General features: G+C 43.2%; 1 protein-coding gene across 9 annotated transcripts in view; it reads right to left on the bottom strand.

Moving 5' to 3' along the window:
- cdc42bpab (CDC42 binding protein kinase alpha (DMPK-like) b) overlaps nucleotides 1-15,954 on the bottom strand; it is a 103,331-nt gene that overhangs the window by 46,420 nt on the left and 40,957 nt on the right. For all 9 annotated transcript variants that reach the window (XM_036005369.1, XM_036005366.1, XM_036005368.1 and 6 more), the window contains exons 3-5: nucleotides 10,102-10,185; nucleotides 7,673-7,768; nucleotides 5,868-6,016 (exon numbers count right to left, since the gene is read on the bottom strand). In XM_036005369.1, the coding sequence (XP_035861262.1) occupies nucleotides 5,868-6,016; nucleotides 7,673-7,768; nucleotides 10,102-10,185 (329 nt within the window). The remainder of the gene's footprint in view (nucleotides 1-5,867; nucleotides 6,017-7,672; nucleotides 7,769-10,101; nucleotides 10,186-15,954) is intronic.

The following is a 15,954-nucleotide window of genomic DNA, read 5'->3' as shown; positions in this document are numbered from 1 at the left end:
CTAGTGCTAGGCTACGCTAGTTGGTGTAGCTAATTGTGCTACTGTGTCACAGGTCTCCTGCGGTGTTAAGGAGCAGCGCAGAGACGAGAATAGAGGGAGGTAATCTCTTCTAAGACCACGGCATCCATCTGTGAGGGCCATCTGGACACACACACACACACACACACACACACACAGACAGACACAGACAGACACACACAAAGCAACACTGGAAACTGCACCGACAAGGTATGTCCGCATGGTTCTAGCCAAGTGTTTGTTAATTAATGGTTGCCTGCCTGTGTGACTTCTGGCATCACTTGATCCTGACTGAAACACACACACACCTCATCCTTATCACTGGCTTACTATTTACATCTTTTCATGTGTCCATTTTAATCAAATTTAAAAATACCTCTAACATCCCAGGAGTCATATATATATGTTAGTAGAAGGGGGGCGGGGAATCGATTCTTAGATGCATCTCGATCCTCTCTTTAAGGATTATGGCTCGATTCAGAAAAGTCAAAAGGAAATTTTGATGTGTCAAGATGCAATAATAATTGTTATATCATCGCATCCTAGCCCTCTGAATCGGAATCGAAAGAAAGGTTGCCACCCCATATATATACAGTTAACAATGTGAATGAAGCTTTTTTGAAAATGTGTGTGTGTGTGTGTGTGTGTGTGTGTGTGTGTGTGTGTGTGTGTGTGTGTGTGTGTGTGTGTGACAGAGCCCTGTTCTCTTTTAGATCACTCAGCTGTGAAGAGACACATGGCTCTGATCAATAATAAAACCACACAAAAGGCTGCAATCAATAGGAAAGCACGCACACAGACACACAATTACACAGTACTCTATAGTAGTGAGAGCCCACTCAGGAAAGAGGTCAATTGTCACACACTCACATGACATCTTGTTTCATTGGAGTGTGTTGCTATCGGTCTTCCTCCCTCCATGATCACAACAAATCTGCCCCTCGCTCCACCCACCCATCCATCCATCCATCCACACACTGCTGTCCCTCTGTACCAACCCCCACCTCGACTCACTCTCTCAGAACCACTCAGTGTGTGACACACCCACGCTCGCCCGTGGCAGACAGATGTGGTGCAAGGCAGCACAAAGCCATGCTGAGTTGGCCCATTGAAAGTTTGTCAGCCCCCTCTGGGAGGCCACGCAGATCACTGAATCACTGAATAAATGAACACACACACACACACACACACACACACACACACACAGAGGCCCTTTGCGTCCGACTCTGACACACTCTGCAGACAGAAGGTTGACCTCAAGGCTCTTTGCTCTTCTTTCCTTTCCTTTCATCTGGGCTCTTTTCAACTTCATCAGCATCACTGGACTGCAAATATTCATTTTAAATGGGCCAACATCGTGGCCAGGTCATCTACTTCCCATCACAAGAAGAAGCACACATTAGGTGAGCTAATATGACATCATTTAGGTTGCGTCTGAAATTCCATACTAACATGCTATTTAGCAGGCTAAAACAGTATGTGAGACTTGTTTAGTCTTAAACCTTAGTATAAGACCAATAGGACGTGAATTGCATAGGATTTCTGGTGAAGTATACTAATACTAACGTTTGTAACAGACAAACAGGCAGCAACCAAGGCAGCTCTGTAGCGTCAAAAACGTTTTAATACACATTTCTACATATTTACAATCGGTGACTTTTATCGTCTGTGACTGTTGGTCGTGTTGCTTATCTTCTTCAGTAATTTAAGAATTATTGGGGGCAATATTGCACTTCAATACACAGTAGAGTTACATACATAGATAGAGAACATGCAACAGTAAAATGAACAGTACAACAACACAGCAAAAAGAACAGCATGAGGCAGTGCTATAGACATATTGCAGCACCATGTCTTGTGTACTATGTCTGGGATGACTCTTGAATACCTTGGAGTCATCAAAAAAAAAACAGGAAGCGTCCTGGTTGGGAGCTGGAGTCGATGACTCGTGTTCTCTTTTTTTTAAAGCTTGCAAACCAAATGAAAAGTCAGTCCCATCTAGGGCTCCAGAACATATTATTACTCTTGCCAAGTGTGGACCCAGCAAACGTCAGCTCATCATCCATTTACCATCCTGACCCCACACCTTGATAAACACTACATTTGGTCAACATAATGTACCATATTAGCCCATATATACGACAATATTGCTTTCTGGAAATAATGTTTAAAAAAACTGAGGTGGTATTTTTTTTTTTTATATTTACATTTGCATGTGAATGGTGCGAGTACCAGGCTCATACTGCTCTTACAGAGTGACCTGTTGCTGGGCAGCACTAAAAGTGTTTAGTTAGCCCAGTCCAACACACAGGAGATCTGCTGAAACAGACTAGGTACAGAATCATCCATCAGGCAGCCAAGAATTCCCAGTGTAACTGAATGTCATGATGAGGAACTTGAAAAGAAAAATGCTAACCTGCTAGAAAAAAAAACTGCTTCCACAAGTGAGTGTATGAGTATAATGATGAACTCAACGAAAGCACATGTGCTAGCAGCACAGATACTGGATTTATGCTGACTACCTTATCCTCCAACAGGGATATCTCTTCATAAAGAATAAAGGAAACAAAAAGACTCTCCATAAAGCACTAGTTGGACTGATATCATAGCTGTTATGATGATAAAAGCTTACAACAGCACAGCTGCTGCATTCACTGGTTAATGCTGATTCTCTTTGAAGTTCTAGCATTGGAAATTAGAAAAGGCCAAGTGACTTTAGTTCAACATATTTATAAATTATTTTCTTGTATTTGGTTTCTGTATTTACATTTGAATGTGAAAATACATGTAACGCATGTTAATAATGGCATCTGCCTACTTAAAATGTTTCTACTTTTCAAAAAGTATTTTTCCAGAAACAGGTGGTCGTCTTAAGGCCCTGACACACCAACCCGATAATCGTCCGTCGGACAGTCTGGCGAGGTCAGTGACTCAAGTCTGTTCGGTGTGTTCCGTGCAGTCGTCCGTCGGAGGAGCCGTCGGCCTTCATTTGGGCCGATTTGGCATGTTGAGTCGGAGGGCGGGCAGTCGGACTCAGTGACCAATCTGATTGGTGGAGTGCTAACCCGGAAATGACGAGCGGGATGAGTGACGAACGCCTCTCAAAATCTGACGAAAATCTTTTAAACTGACCTTTGTCGATCTGAAATGCAGACAGATTCAGCAACTGCATGGCCTATTTCTCGCTTAAAATGTTTTCAGAAACTAGTTTCAGTGAACTATTTTCGTAAAATACGAGATCGTATTTCGCACAAGCCGCCATTATGGTCGGCTGGAGAAGCCAGACCCACGTGACGCGTTCGCCATTTCCGGTTTTCATTTTTTGGGCGACAATACAGATTAGCGTATTACGTCTCGCGCACGTGCAGAACGTACGCTCAAGACGGCGTCGCTTTGGTGTGTTCCGAGGCACTTTTTGGACCTCGGGGAGCCAATCAGTCCAACTGCCTTTTCTGCCGATGGTCGGCCGTCAGGTTGGTGTGTCAGGGCCTTTATTATTATATTATTCCAGCCAATAGGGTATTGTTAAGGATTGCATATTCCAGCCAATAGGGGCTAAGGACTGCACTAATAAACATCTTTTACTGTCCTTAAAGTCGGGATGAGCAAGGTGGGTAACAGTAGAGTTAGCGCGGGAGGGGGCATCAAATTACCTCAGGAGAAAGTGGTAGCACAGACCACTGACAACTGTGATTCCCAAGAGAAAAAAACGGGTAAACATTTGCACTGCAGAATTTGCCACAACCTGCCTATTTGTATTCCCAATAGTGGCTTGCTTGTGAGCCATGAATTGAGAGTGGTTGGTTTTCTGTTTAACGGACATTAGAGCCTTTCAATTAGAGGGTTAATGCATTGTGTACTCTAGCTTACTCCATCATAAGAATAGGAAGCATATGAAACTCACAGACACACGCCATCACCGAGAGAAACACACACAGAAACAAACACACACACACACACACACACACGCACGCACGATCAGCCAGAGGGACACACCCTCCTCAGGGGACCTGCCTGGCCGTCTCCACCCTCTACAAAGCAAGTGTACAAATCTCTCACGAGCGTGTGTGTGAGCGTGTGTGTGTGTGTGTGTGTGTGTGTGTGTGTGTGTGTGTGTAAGTGAGAAAGAGAGAGCAAAGGAGGAGTTGGGGGTTGGAACATGGGGGGAGGTAACGGCACCACACCCCCACCCACACACCTCCCATACCCCATCATTACTGTCCCAAAGAGTCCACGAGGGGACTCAAAGAGCAACAGTGCTGTCCCTTCTTCCCTTCTCCCTTTTTCCTTCCATCTCCGTCTCCGCTGCCACCGCCAACCCCCACCCACGGCCCCCCAGATAACACCATGCAATTTTGTGGCTCCCCACGCTCTTCTCATTCACTCCCTTTCTTTACTTATACACTTATATCTACATGTCTGTAGAACTGCCTCAGTCCCTCAGTACGCTTCTTACCGTGTGGCTTTCCAGTGTCCTATTAGAGATCAGAGCAACTACAGACACACCCAAAACCTTATCCCAACAAGCTGTGCCGCTTTATCGCACCCGGGTTGTTGTTTTTTTCGAACCCTCCCTTTTTCCTTATCCATCTCTCATCTTTCCCTCTGTGTATCCATCCTTCCCTTGCTCCTTGAACAAAATGACTGTGAATTGTGTTAACATGCCGATGTGACCACTTCCTGTCTGGCAAAAAAAAAAAACTAACTTCCTGCAGCCGAGAGCATCTTCTGTTTGCTGAAAAAAAAAAAAGCTTTTGGCATCTAGGTTACAGAGGAAAACGGCCACAGGGTGTGAACAGTCAGCTCTGAGGCTAGGTTTGTTACTTTAAACCTGCAATAAGAGATCGATTAGCCACTTGGGGGCAGCTGAGACGAATTGCGAACACGATAGTGCGTATTATCAGCTTTTTCGGTCGGCATGGCAAACACGTTTGTAATCAGTTGCTCATTCGCACATCCAGAAGTGACGGAGTAACTAGCAGTTACTTAGCTTCCATCTGGAACCGTTTCTGCACACCTGATTCACGCCAGTCCAGTGTTCACTCTCCTTTAGCTCGGCTTTTGGTCTCGACCGACTCCTTGGGGGAAATATCTGGCTCTTTAGCTGCTAAACGCTTCACTATGTTCAACAGCTAGTCGTAAACTGTGTCTGTCTGCCAGCCAATTCAGCTAAACAGCGAGCTGAAACTGGCTAGAGATCTCTAGGGAGCTGCAGATTGAGGAGATCATTCTCTGTGGGTCTGTGTCACTACGTGTGACCCCCCCCCCCCCCCCATCCCATTGTTTTCACACTGTCATTTAAGACATTGTTATTACACAATAATATAGACTGTAGCCATTTTAAGGACATTTTGCTGACAATATTTCTGCACTTTTACTTATAATGACATGTTGTACTGGTACTTTTAATTAAGTAAATGATCGGAGTACCTCTTCCAGCGCAGCAGTTATTTTCCAAAGCACTGATCCAAATCCTGCCCCCCACACACACAGACACACACACACACACCTAACCTCAAATGGGAATGTTCAAGAGTGAAATAATAACACACACACAGGAACAAAAACCAATATACTCTGTAATTAGTCAGCGGTTTTGACTACCTTCTGTAAAGACTGAAGACAAAACGTGCACGGACACACTCCACTATTTTCTTTTATTTTCATTTAGCTGCAGTTGTTCCCCACAGCTGGAGAATAATATAAACACACTAAACAGCCGTCATCGGGACTTATTGCTCTGAAGCTCTTCAAAACATAATTACAGACACAGTGGTACCTCCTAACATGCACACGCGCACACGCACACGCACACACACACACACACACACACACACACTGCTCCTCACCTGTGGACGTAGTGGAGCTGGTGGACGGAGTCGATGGCCAGCACCATCTCAGCCAGGTAGAACCTGGCCATCTCCTCCGGCAGCCGGTCCTCAAACTTACTGAGCAGAGTCAGCAGATCACCACCAACATAGTAGTCCATGACCAGGTACTAGAGAGACAAACACACACACACACAGAGAGCGTTTCAGATTTTTAAAACACCTGTCCTATAAGAAAAAGAAGATCAGTAATCAGGCTTCTCTCCTCTATCTTGTACTGTGTTTTTGAACCAAGCCGCGAGTTATGTAAGACGTTGTAGCCTGAGGAGTTTTCTTTTGATCGGAGCATTTGGACAGAACAGTGAGAAGTAGGGCTGTGCAATTAATCCAAATTTGAATCGCGATTACGATTTTGGCTCCTAATGATCACAAAAACTAAGTAGTGGAGGAAGAAACGATTATTTTGCACATTACGTTTTGCAAGTAATCTCTTATTTGGTCTTGTGTTCTGAATTTTAAAAAAAATTGCAAAATTGGAAAAGTATGAAGGGAAATTTCACCGTTCTAGGTGTTTTCACTGTTGATTTGTTGTTTTTTAAGTTCAATAATTGCAAGAACTTTCCAAAAAGTCAATGAGTTATCGTGTTAAATAATTGTGATTTTCAATATTGACCAAAATAATCGTGATCAGGATTTCTTTTCCGTAATCGAGCAGCCCTCAAAGAAAGCCACACGAGAAAGTCAAAACATATCCCGCCCTTCTCACTCTCCACTCCCCTTTTTTTCCCCCTCACAGTATCATTACTACAGAGGGGGCACTGAGGCAGCCAGCAGCACCTAAACGGTTCTTACATTTGAAAGTTTTCCTAAAAATAGTCGGCAGGGCGAGCAGTGGTTGTATATTTTTAAAGCCTTGGGGAGTGTCCAGGGTGAAGCATTTGTTGTGAAAATGTGGGAAATGGAATGGCGAGCAGCCCTGGCATGTGAACTCAGGGTCACACAGAGACCGACAGACTGTCAGGTTGGAGACAGAACCATTGCCTCCAGCAGCCAATGAAATCGGGGAAGCTTGGCCTACAACCAATCAGCAAGCTGCAGAGTCATTCTTTGGGTCTTCTCCATAAGTGTTTTTCAGGCCGTGTTAACTTCTGTCGCCCATTTTTCCTACAATTCTAAGTGGTGTTGAGCTTTGTGGTAAGAAGTGGATGTGGCGGTCAGAATCTGGCAGGTCACCAGACATCACGCGGAGGTGGGTCATTCTATAAATGAACTGGCAGGTGGAGCTACGCAGTAGAACTCAGTGGTTGTTACTATAGAAAGTACCAACGTTTAAATAGTGAACGTTTTAGTGGTAAGGTAAGAGGATACACAAAATATTCACTCTGTTCGAAACCGCTCCCTCATTTACTCACTCACTATTCCCTGTATCGAGGCACCGGTGCCATATTAGAAACGGCAACCCTTCATAGAGATTTATCAGCGTACTTTAAGTAACAGCGACAGTAAAAGATGCATTTTACACACACTATTATTATGGTTAAACTTTGCAATTGATCCGTGGTTCCCATGCATTCCAAACCGTGAGTGTTGACGGATCAACTATGGTCCGTTGCACCACTACTGTTAACCACATTATTATTATATATACATTATCTAAAATCTCATTTGTAAAAAAAAAAAAATATTTCGCGAAAGCACAAATTGTCAATCCCTACAATATCGTCGCAATATCGAAGTCCATGTGTTTGGTCGAGGATATCGTGATATATCGCCCAGCCCTGGCTCATGAATATACAGCCATACGGAGAGAAGAAAGAGAATAGTACCAGATTGTTGTCGTCCTGGAAGGCGTAGTGCAGGGTGGTGATCCACTGGCAGTCCCCATTTACCAACACATCCCGCTCCTCCCGAAAACACGCCGTCTAAAGAAAGATGCAATAAACACGTTATACACCAGATTAAATTGTTGCACATACTGACAACTGTATCAGAAATTAGCAACTCTATTTTCAGTTGTGCATGGTTAGAATGGGAGTAGAAAGGGATTTATGAGAATAACGCATAGAAAATCTGCTTAGAAATGTAGGAAATACTGGATAGGATTGAACAACGCAATGTCATTTTGCTAAATAAAACATATCACATTCATTATTAATTTCACTTGTTTTTATTTTCAACAAATTGTGTATTTAGATACACATTTTCTATGGGCTCTTAAGGCAAAAAAAATAAAAAATCATATAGTTTCTCAGTCCTCGCTGCACCACCCTGGTAGACCTGCTGTACGCATGTATGTGATTTAGTGCACACCTCACTTCCAAGTCAGGGCTCTCTGAGTAAATCAAATCTCAGAATATTGTTGTGGAAATGGATCGGGTTGTAATATAAATCAACACCACATCCATGTTTGGCCTTTTATCTTGCACACTGAGAAGAAAGAAACTCCACTTATTGTCAGTATTTAAAATACTTCAAGAGTGCTTTGATGTTCTCTGCCTACAACGACAATTACATGCTAAGTGTGTGCTGTCTGCAGTACATCTGTGGCTCTACATTGTTTCCCATGTCCAGCACGCACGCACACGCACACGCACACACACACATACACACACACAGCAGGGACCAGTTGTGGCCTGTGACGTATGAGGCATGAAGATTGAAGACCCGTGGGACCGACAGGAATGTCAGACTGTCAGGAAGAGGTCGATGAGAAAACCATGCATCGAGCAGCAACATGTTCTGCGAGCATTTATTAACGAAGGCCTGATTTGAGTGTGGAGAGTGGGGGTGTAACGATTAGGACTGGGTATCGTTCAAAAATATTCAATACCAGTACCGATACCAATTTTAGAAAACAAAAAGAAACATCACACATTACGGTACAAATCTTTTTATTTATTTTTCCGCTCCTACAGCGTGATCCCCCGTCTCTGTGCGTAACGTAGAGTTTTTTCCTGGTAGAAGCATGCTGCATGCTGATTGGCTCACTGACTCCGGTGAGATGTGCTCTTCAAGTATTGAAATTAGGTGTTGAAATTTAGTATTGAATGACAAGGCCTTTTTTCGATACTCGATACTAAGGAGACAATTCGGTCGGTGCCTAAGAAGTATTGAATTCGGTACCCAGCCCTAGTAATGATACATATTATATATGCGTCAATATGTCGACTCAGTGATCAACGAGCCAATAATATCGATGCAATGTGAAAACATCAATGCATGTCATCTTTGAGATGCTCTTTTATTTTGAAATCCCCACTTTATATGTATTCTGTTTATTAGAGGAATAGTTTGTTTTTCAATTGAAGTGTATGGAAGAGCTCAGTCATAAAATTGTCAAATCATATTTTAGTTGCTTTCTGTGTTGATGTAAACGGAACTGTGTTAAATGGGCACATGTTCTCATATCGATCACAGGCCCCTGAAATGAATCCAATCAAAAATCGTATTGTGGCAGACTTTAGGATATAAAAAAAAAAAATATCGTGTCACTGTCCAAAGAATCAATATAATATTACATCGTGATTAAACTTGTGATTTGCGGGCGCCCGGATAGCTCAGTTGGTAGAGCGGGCGCCCATATATAGAGGTTTATTTATATATAGAGGCAGCGGGCCCTGGTTCGACTCTGACCTGCGGCCCTTGGCTGTGTGTGTGTGTGTGTGTGTGTGTGTGTGTGTGTGTGTGTGTGTGTGTGTGTGTGTATATATATGTATATATGTATATATATATATGTATATATATATATATATATAATCAAAATAAAGGCTGAAAATGCCTAAAAAACTTGTGATTTGCACCCCTAGTGGATTGTAGTTTTTTTGAATGGATCAAAAGTCTCTTATCTCATTATCACTTTTCATCATGAGATTTCATTATTGCTGGACGATTCTGCATCGATGCGGTGACAGACCATAATCGATTATTGCCTAATGATGTTACTTACTCGTTGTTTTGCCTTTTGTCTGCTGTGTTTAGACTCAAGAGCAGACTCTTAAGAGCAGATACAATAAAAAAGGGGAGTTCATATAAATGTGACTGCTTGAATTTGTTGATGAAAACCATGTGTAGCGATATATAACAGTATTGAGGAGATGACGCATCCTGATGCATTGTGATATGGAACCGATTCAAACAGGATAATGGTAATCGAATGGTGACACCAGTGAAGATTCCCACCCCTAGCAGCAGTGGCCCTGTATCCAGGACTGGTGCACCCCAACAAGAGCTCTTAAAGCCGGTGAGTGATGCTCACCTCAGCGCGCTTCAGCATCTCCCACTTGTTGAGAATCTTCATGGCGAATACCTTGTCAGTGTTTCTCACTTTTACGACTGCGACCTGCAGAAAGGAAAGAAGAGTGGGGAGTGTTGAGAAAGGGGAAAAAAAAGAAAAGAAAATGTTTCAATCATTTGTGTGACAGCAAAGTCAGACAAAGAATGTGACACATGTTCAAAACACATACCAATACGTAGGAAAATAACCAGGCCGATTTAATATCTTATCCCTGAAGCAAGTGGAAAAATAAACCCAAGATCTGCACAGTGATAATTCATGTGTTATCATATTCCATAGCTCCACAAACAGCAGGCATACAAATTGGAAGCAAAACAAAACAAAAAATCAAGTTTTCATGGTTAACAACAATGATTGAAAACGGTGTGCTGTAGTAGAGGGGAGATCATCTCAGCACTTAAACATCATTACACTGGTGGCCTGGGGCTTTTAGGCGCCTAGCTTGAACCGCAACACCCCCCCCCCCCTTACGGAAAAAAAGTAAGAGTAAGAGACAAGGTGCCGGGTGGAGGACTATATTGACAAAGGTCGGCTGTAGCATACAACAGGATGAAGTCGAAAAGCAAGAGACAAAGGAGGGAGGATTGGAAGAGGACAGGAGGAGAAGAAGGGGAAAGGAGAAGGGACGAAGGAGAAGCTGAGGAAAAGGAAAGGACAGAATGAAGAGAAGAAAGGAAAGCAGAGAGGAGCCGGGGGGCGGGGTGGGGGGGCAGGAAGTGACCACAGGGATCCACACACACACACACACACACACACACACTCGTGCTCTCTACTAGCAAAATCTGCCGTTTGACAAAAAAGAAAACTAGAACACTCCTCTAATCACTGCACCCAATGAATACTAAATGGGCACAAATCAATAGTACATGGACAGATGTGGACAGATGTAACAGCAGGGTTCAACAAAAAGGGCTGCCCGATGACCCGAGTGGGTTGGTTAAAAAAATACTGTTAGTCTGCTCCACTGAACTCAAGGGAACGGTCATCTGCCATCTCTCATTTTGTAGTTTAAACATTTTAAATCGAGGTCAAATATAGCAATTTACTTTAGTCTTCGTTGTTATTTGATAACCACTCGTAAAAAAAAACAATTTGTATAGGGGCCAGGAAAAAATGGACTTGGAGCAAGTAGAATTATTTTTCCCACTTGCCCTGGAATGGTTTGCAAGGAAGTTGGTGATCACGTATTTGTGATGTGGTCGTAACTATTAAAATCACAAACGATCAAATTCAGCTTAAACTATTTACTTCCCACATGTATCCCTTTACCATTTTAGATCTTACACGCACATACACACACTCACACACTCGCACACACACGTAAACATCCAATATGAGTCACACTTATGACCTACACTAACTAAAATTGACAGTAATGTTAAATTTAGAAATTGACATTATCCAGGCTTTTAAACCCTGGATAATGAGGCGCTGCACTGTCCAACCTCTCTATTACAATCTCACACACTCAACTGATATTTAAACCAACTCAACCCACATGACTAAGCAATGCAATTGATTTGAGATTTGAGAAAATTGGGAGATCTTAATAGCTATGAGTGTTAGCCTATCAGCCTAACTGCATGGCTTTTCACACTCTGCCATTGCGTTTCTCATACCCTCTTGTACCGTCTTCACAACACAGCAACTGCCAACTATCCCTTCACTGATAATTGCCATGAGAAACTCCCCCCCCTGGCTCTGGCTTCCCATTTTGCCAAAAAAGGAGCTGCACACAAGCTGCTGTGACAAACCCCTGCAAGCTGACAGCCAAAGCACATGTTCATGCAAACTTATCTCCTGGCTGACTTCTTTAAGCTTCCTTTATAATTTTTGTAAGATTCTATTCATCCAAAAGGCAGACGTCCATTTTTTATTTGGCCTCTTTAAATGTTAATTGTGCATGAAAATATGCTTATAGGCAATTGGAAAGGGAAAAAACAGCAAGTAAACAGATAGAAAGGAATTTTTAAGCGCGCACACACACACACACACACACACACACACACACACACACACGGATAAAGTGAAACAAACACAGGCACCCTATGCAACAGAGGGGTCTGTAGTCTATTAAATGAGCTGGGGAATGCTGCTAATGCAATACAATGATAACATTCCTGCAGTGTTTGGATTTCCCCTAGTGATCCCTCACCAGAGGAGGAGAGGAACGGAGGAGGAAGAGAGGAGGACAGGGGGGAGTGCACTGTTCTTGGCAATGCCTGGCTGTTTTTGTCCTTTTCTCTATCTATCTCTCCCTGTCAGGCCTGGTGTCTACCACAGGGCCCAGGAAAGCCTAAGCACACACTTTACTTCACTATTCCCGTCTGTATCCATGGCTGAAAGTATGTATTGCAAGTGTTTTCTACTTGCGGTTTCTACTTTATGTTAGCTGAGAGCGTCAAATCCTTCAAATTTGGTTTTATCAGTTTGGATCTGGAATGAAACGAACCACAGGGATTAATCTAATTATTCAACAGGCCAAGTATTTTTCAGAGTGGCAACGACTGAAAACACGGCAGCTCTCTGCCAAAATTGCGGCTGAACAGGCGCCTGGGTGGCTCACCTGGTAGAGCGCGCGCCCATATACAGAGGCTCAGCCCTGGAGGCAGTGGCAGCAGGTTTGGTTCTGACCTGCGGCCCTTTGCTGCATGTCACTCTCTCTCTGCCACTCTTTCATGTCTATGCTGTCCTATCAAATAAAGGACTGAAATGCCCCAAAAAAAGGGAAACAGAACAGCCAATGCCATATTTACAAGCATTTGTCTGACTAGTGTTTCGAATCCAGTGTTTTTTGACCCAATGCAACAAGTAGTTAGCCTAGAAATCTAGACACACCCTAGCGGCTCAGCGGGTCAGTCTAGCAACTCTCCGTTGGCTTGCGAGCTGGAAAAACCAAACTCGAGTCAGGCCAATCACATCGTGTAGAGAGTCGGTAGGCGGGCTTAACATCATAACGGCATAGTTGCGACGGTTCTGCGTGAATTCCCTGCTACTTGAAAACAAAGAAGATGGCTGCTGCTGCTGCTGGCGAACAGCAGCCTTTTGAATTGGCTTTGGCCGTGACTCTGGAAGACTTTTCTTTGAGAAAAGAACAAAGAACGGCACTGAAGTCATTCTTAAAAAAAGGAAGACTTGTTCGGAGTTTTGCCGACCGGATACGGCAAAAGTTCAATCTATCAACTAGCGTTGCTCTGATTGGTTGTAGCGCTATCCTATTGCGTGCAGAGAGAATATAGAAAGTTTATCCCGCTCCTCGGATTGAGCCCTGCCAATGGTGAGTTCCCAGACCCAACATCTTGATGTGGGTCTGGCTTGTCAGGCTAACAAGTACTGCAATAATGTATAACACTGACTGATGGCCCATGACTCCACAACAACTACCGTGATGACATACATCTTAAGCAAGGCTAGCCTTTGGAACCAGAAACTAACTCTGGCATTGTTTGTGACAAACCCTATCCACTGAGCACCATTAGGCCTGATTGTGTTGGTGAGGAGTCCGAATGGGGACATTCTCAGAGGCAGGATGCCAGCACACACTGGTCCATTCATCATCAGACGGGCTTCACCACGTCACACACCCGCGCCATTTCTCTGCCTGCTGCTGACAATGGGAGGATGAAATCAAAACATCCTGCACTCATGATCTCTCGCCTCCCTTTCTGACTCCCGAGGATTTTTTTTCTTGACTTTGTTTTCCTGTGTCTGCCCATCTGGGTGTGTTTCTTATCTCCGTCTCTGTCTGTGTCTGTTTAACTCTGTGACTGTCTGTTCCCATATCTCAGTGTCAGGTCTGTGCTCAGTTTTCAGACCAAGAAATCATACCCTTATACATTTTCTTGAGGCCTTCCAAAAATACACACATTTTTTTAGCTTGGTCTGACTTTAGGCTAGATGGCTGTTACTACTGTCATCCAACTGGAATATCATCAGCCTTCCTAACTTGGGCATGCCAACAGCCATAAGAAAAACTGGCAAATGTTCCTTAAGGTAGCAGCGCTTACAAACTTGTGTTTGTTTGTCAGACTGCTGCAGAGAACAATTTCAGCAAGTCTTGCCTTAATAAGATTCATATCGAAAATGAGCAAAGGAAAGAGAAAGATGATGCAAACAAAGAAAAGAAACTGTAATTGCAGTCAAAAAACAAACTAGTTTTCTGCCAGTGGTGGCCAGACAATGGTGAAACCAGTGTTTCTCAAACTTTTTTAGACCACTTTCCCAATAAAGAAATGAAAAAAATCAAGGACCACCTAACTGCCAAAATTAGGGCTGTACGATAGGAAAATAGGATATTACTTGCGGTAAATAAACAGATATTAAAGTGTACTCAGTTCTGCCTTTCTGCGGCTTTCAGTGTTCTTCTACAATACAACAAATTGAATTGAAGATAAAAGGCACAAAAAAGAACGACAGTTACTTTCTAAAGTGCATTTTTCTACTCATATTCTTTCAACTAACAAAAAAAAAAAAATTGTGTTTTTGTGTCTATCGCGATATGTTGCAGCCTTTCGCGATGTGTATATAGCGCCAGTTGATACTGCGATGATGATAAAAATACGATATAATGTGCAGCCCTAGCCAAAATACCCCCCAAAACAATAAGCCTCATACTTCAACGGTATATTACAAATTCCAGTCAAATTTAATGACAGTTTCTACAAATAGCTTACTCGCTCATTGTCTCTGTTGCCATCTTAATGAGGTAGAATGCTGCTGCTTATGGTCAGACATCGGAAAAGCAATGTCTGTCTCAAGCCATCGATCCAACCTGTCAGTTGACAGGAACCGTAAACTTTATTCCTCTGTATTTCCTTCACACGTCACGCTGAGCATTTGCAACATAAAATTGGAGGCGTCAGTGTGCTGAAGTACGACAACACAGAAATAACTTTCCAATTCAAATAATAATGTTTGAATTTACAAATGAGTTTACTTAAAATTGAAAACAACACATCTATGCATCTCACTATTAGGCTTTGTAGTTCCTGGCAGAATTTAAAATCACGTACCATGAAGGGTCCACTCTTTTTTCTTTTTAAGATTATTTTTTGGGCATTTTAGGCCTTTATTTTCATAGGACAGCTGAATACATGAAGGGGGAGAGAGAGGGGGAATGACATACAGCAAAGGGCTGCAGGTCGGAATTGAACCCGTGGCCGCTGCGGTGAGGAGTAAACCTCTAAATATGGGCGCGCGCTCTACCAACTGAGCTACGCAGACGGCCCAAGGGTCCACTTTTTCAGAAATACTGCACTAAAACAAAAGCTGTGCGGAAACCTCAACTACGGGGCGGCCTCTAGCGCACCTGGTAGAGTGCGTGCCCCGTGTAGGCTCAGTCCTTGCCAGCGGCCTGGGTTCGAATCCAACCTGCAGCCCTTTGCTGAATGTCTTCCCCCCCCTCTCTCTACCCCATTTCCCGGCTCTCTTCAGCTGTTCTGATATAAAAAGGAAAAAAGCCCTAAAAAATATCTTTACATTTTTTTTTTCCAACTACTTCGACCACTGAGGGAACATGACATACTGCTTTGGCCACACGCTCCTCATGCCACCTGAGTTTCTTTTTTTTTTTTTTTATTCTGCTACATTTCCACATTTCTGTAAACAGCAACAATCCTGATGATCAAGCCCGTACTGGCACAGCTGACTTGGTGAAAAGGCTCTGGAATGTTACCACAATTCATGAATCACACTACGTCGCTGAGCACAACAAACACACACACGCACCAGCAATCCCTATATTGGCTCTTGGTATTTTGTGGTCCTGCAGCTACATGCTGGCAGCTGTGGCCAAATCTATCTCCATCCAATAAT

The sequence above is a fragment of the Sander lucioperca genome, chromosome 9 (assembly GCF_008315115.2).
Source record: "Sander lucioperca isolate FBNREF2018 chromosome 9, SLUC_FBN_1.2, whole genome shotgun sequence".
Lineage (NCBI taxonomy): Eukaryota > Metazoa > Chordata > Actinopteri > Perciformes > Percidae > Sander > Sander lucioperca.
Note: the sequence above shows the minus strand (reverse complement) of the source record. Positions and strands in the feature narration are given on the sequence as shown.